General features: G+C 37.8%; 1 protein-coding gene across 1 annotated transcript in view; it reads left to right on the top strand.

Moving 5' to 3' along the window:
* Nucleotides 1-756: 756 nt before the first annotated feature.
* Nucleotides 757-1,670, top strand: part of LOC138053251 (mucin-like protein) — a 12,440-nt gene continuing 11,526 nt past the window's right edge. The window contains exon 1 of the mRNA XM_068899908.1: nucleotides 757-903. Coding sequence (XP_068756009.1) covers nucleotides 757-903 — 147 coding nt within the window. The remainder of the gene's footprint in view (nucleotides 904-1,670) is intronic.

Here is a 1,670-nt window from a genome sequence, read left to right as displayed (position 1 = left end):
GGCTCATTTTGTCTGTGAAGCAGAAATCATCAAAATCAAGCGGTAGAGAAGATTTTTTTTTTTTTGCTCAAATGTCTAAGAAGAGTAACTAACCTATCTTCATACAGATATATGACTATATACCACTTATTAATCTCGTCTGTTTGGTCATTACGGGGAAATCTCAGACCGGGGCCTTGATGTATTGACCGAGCGATAGCGACGTCAAAAAATCGAGGCTGAGATTACCATGTAATGACCAAACGGACAAGGTTAAAAAGTTATTTATTATATGGCCTTTTTTTGGTCAGTTTTGGCCTTTTCTTTGTGCTTAGGATAATAAACTCGCTCTCGCTGTGGCTTTCTTCGTCGCACATACTAAAGAAATATCTGTAGTTTTTCTTTCAGTTGTCGAAATAAAGTTGTACTTTGTCCATATTTTTTTGTTGTTTTCGCTCACGAGCTCGTAGCTTTTACTCTCAACTCAAAAGAGCCGTCGAGCCGAGAAAACTTTTCATAATGCCCGGTCATTACAAGAAAATCTTGCCCTCTCAGCAGCCAATCAGAGCGCGCGTACTATTGTAGCCATATAATAAATCCTAGTACTCTTAACAGCATGTGCTGCAGGGACGAAGATTAGGCCTCAATTATAGGCTGCTGCCATCTCAGCTCGCAAATGGCTCACTGTTCAGTCACCCTCCCATGCCCCACCCTGACTTTTCTTCATCTGTTGGATTGATATTTGACTCTGATAGCATTGTAGGTTACGCAATCGTTATGGGTCGTTTTTGGACCGCTTTAGTCTCTATCGTCACCTTTGCACCTTGGGCTTCATCAGAGCAAGTATATATTTTGAAGGCTCCACCGTGGGATCAGCGAAGATGGGATAACACGTTTTACGTTGAAATACCAAATGTTCTTAATGTAAGTTTTATTTTTTTCTTCCTTGTACAATTTATGAACTCTCATTGATTAGCCGTCTGCATTAATTTGATCGATTTCCTGTTCTTTTAATAGGTAAAATCAATATAAACATATGTCAAAGTTTATAGAAACGTAGAATCGTTGATTTTAAATGGACTATTTCCTTTGTTTCACAATTCTTACTTGATAAAATTATACATATTGAAAAAGGGCACATGTCCCATGAACCTTTAAGGCCATCTCGGCAAAGGGAAAACGAGGTGTCCCCGGAAAAATAAAATTGTCGCGCTGCTATGTTTTGTTTAGGGTCAAACTATATAACAAATTAAGCTAATAGATTGAATTTTTTCAATACAGTTTTATATTTTTTGGTATTTAAAAATTGCCTTATAATTTTGAAGCCTCAAACTCAGAACGACCGAGTCTGCTGCAAAAGCTCCTGCCCCCTCACTTTATTACGAAACTAACCGCACTTTGTTGTTAAGAATTGAAGGAAATATCTCGCACCAAGGTCAAAACTCTCATCCCATAATTAATTTGGTCAGAAAAAGTGCAATATAATCAGTCTCCAAGAACAAACGAAAAATTCGTCACACAGTATTTGGGATAGTACAATCATCTACTAGAATTGAAAAAAATTGAAACGATATCTTAAAACGCGTCGGGACATGTACAGGATGTCCGAGAAGTTGTACTTTTGGCGTCAAAGTATACCTGTAGAAAATTGAGTTTGAAGATTTCGCGTGCAGTTCACGGTTTGCTGAATA

Source organism: Montipora capricornis, chromosome 6 (assembly GCF_036669925.1).
Source record: "Montipora capricornis isolate CH-2021 chromosome 6, ASM3666992v2, whole genome shotgun sequence".
In the NCBI taxonomy this organism is placed as follows: domain Eukaryota; kingdom Metazoa; phylum Cnidaria; class Anthozoa; order Scleractinia; family Acroporidae; genus Montipora; species Montipora capricornis.
This window is presented reverse-complemented; position numbering and strand designations above follow the sequence as displayed.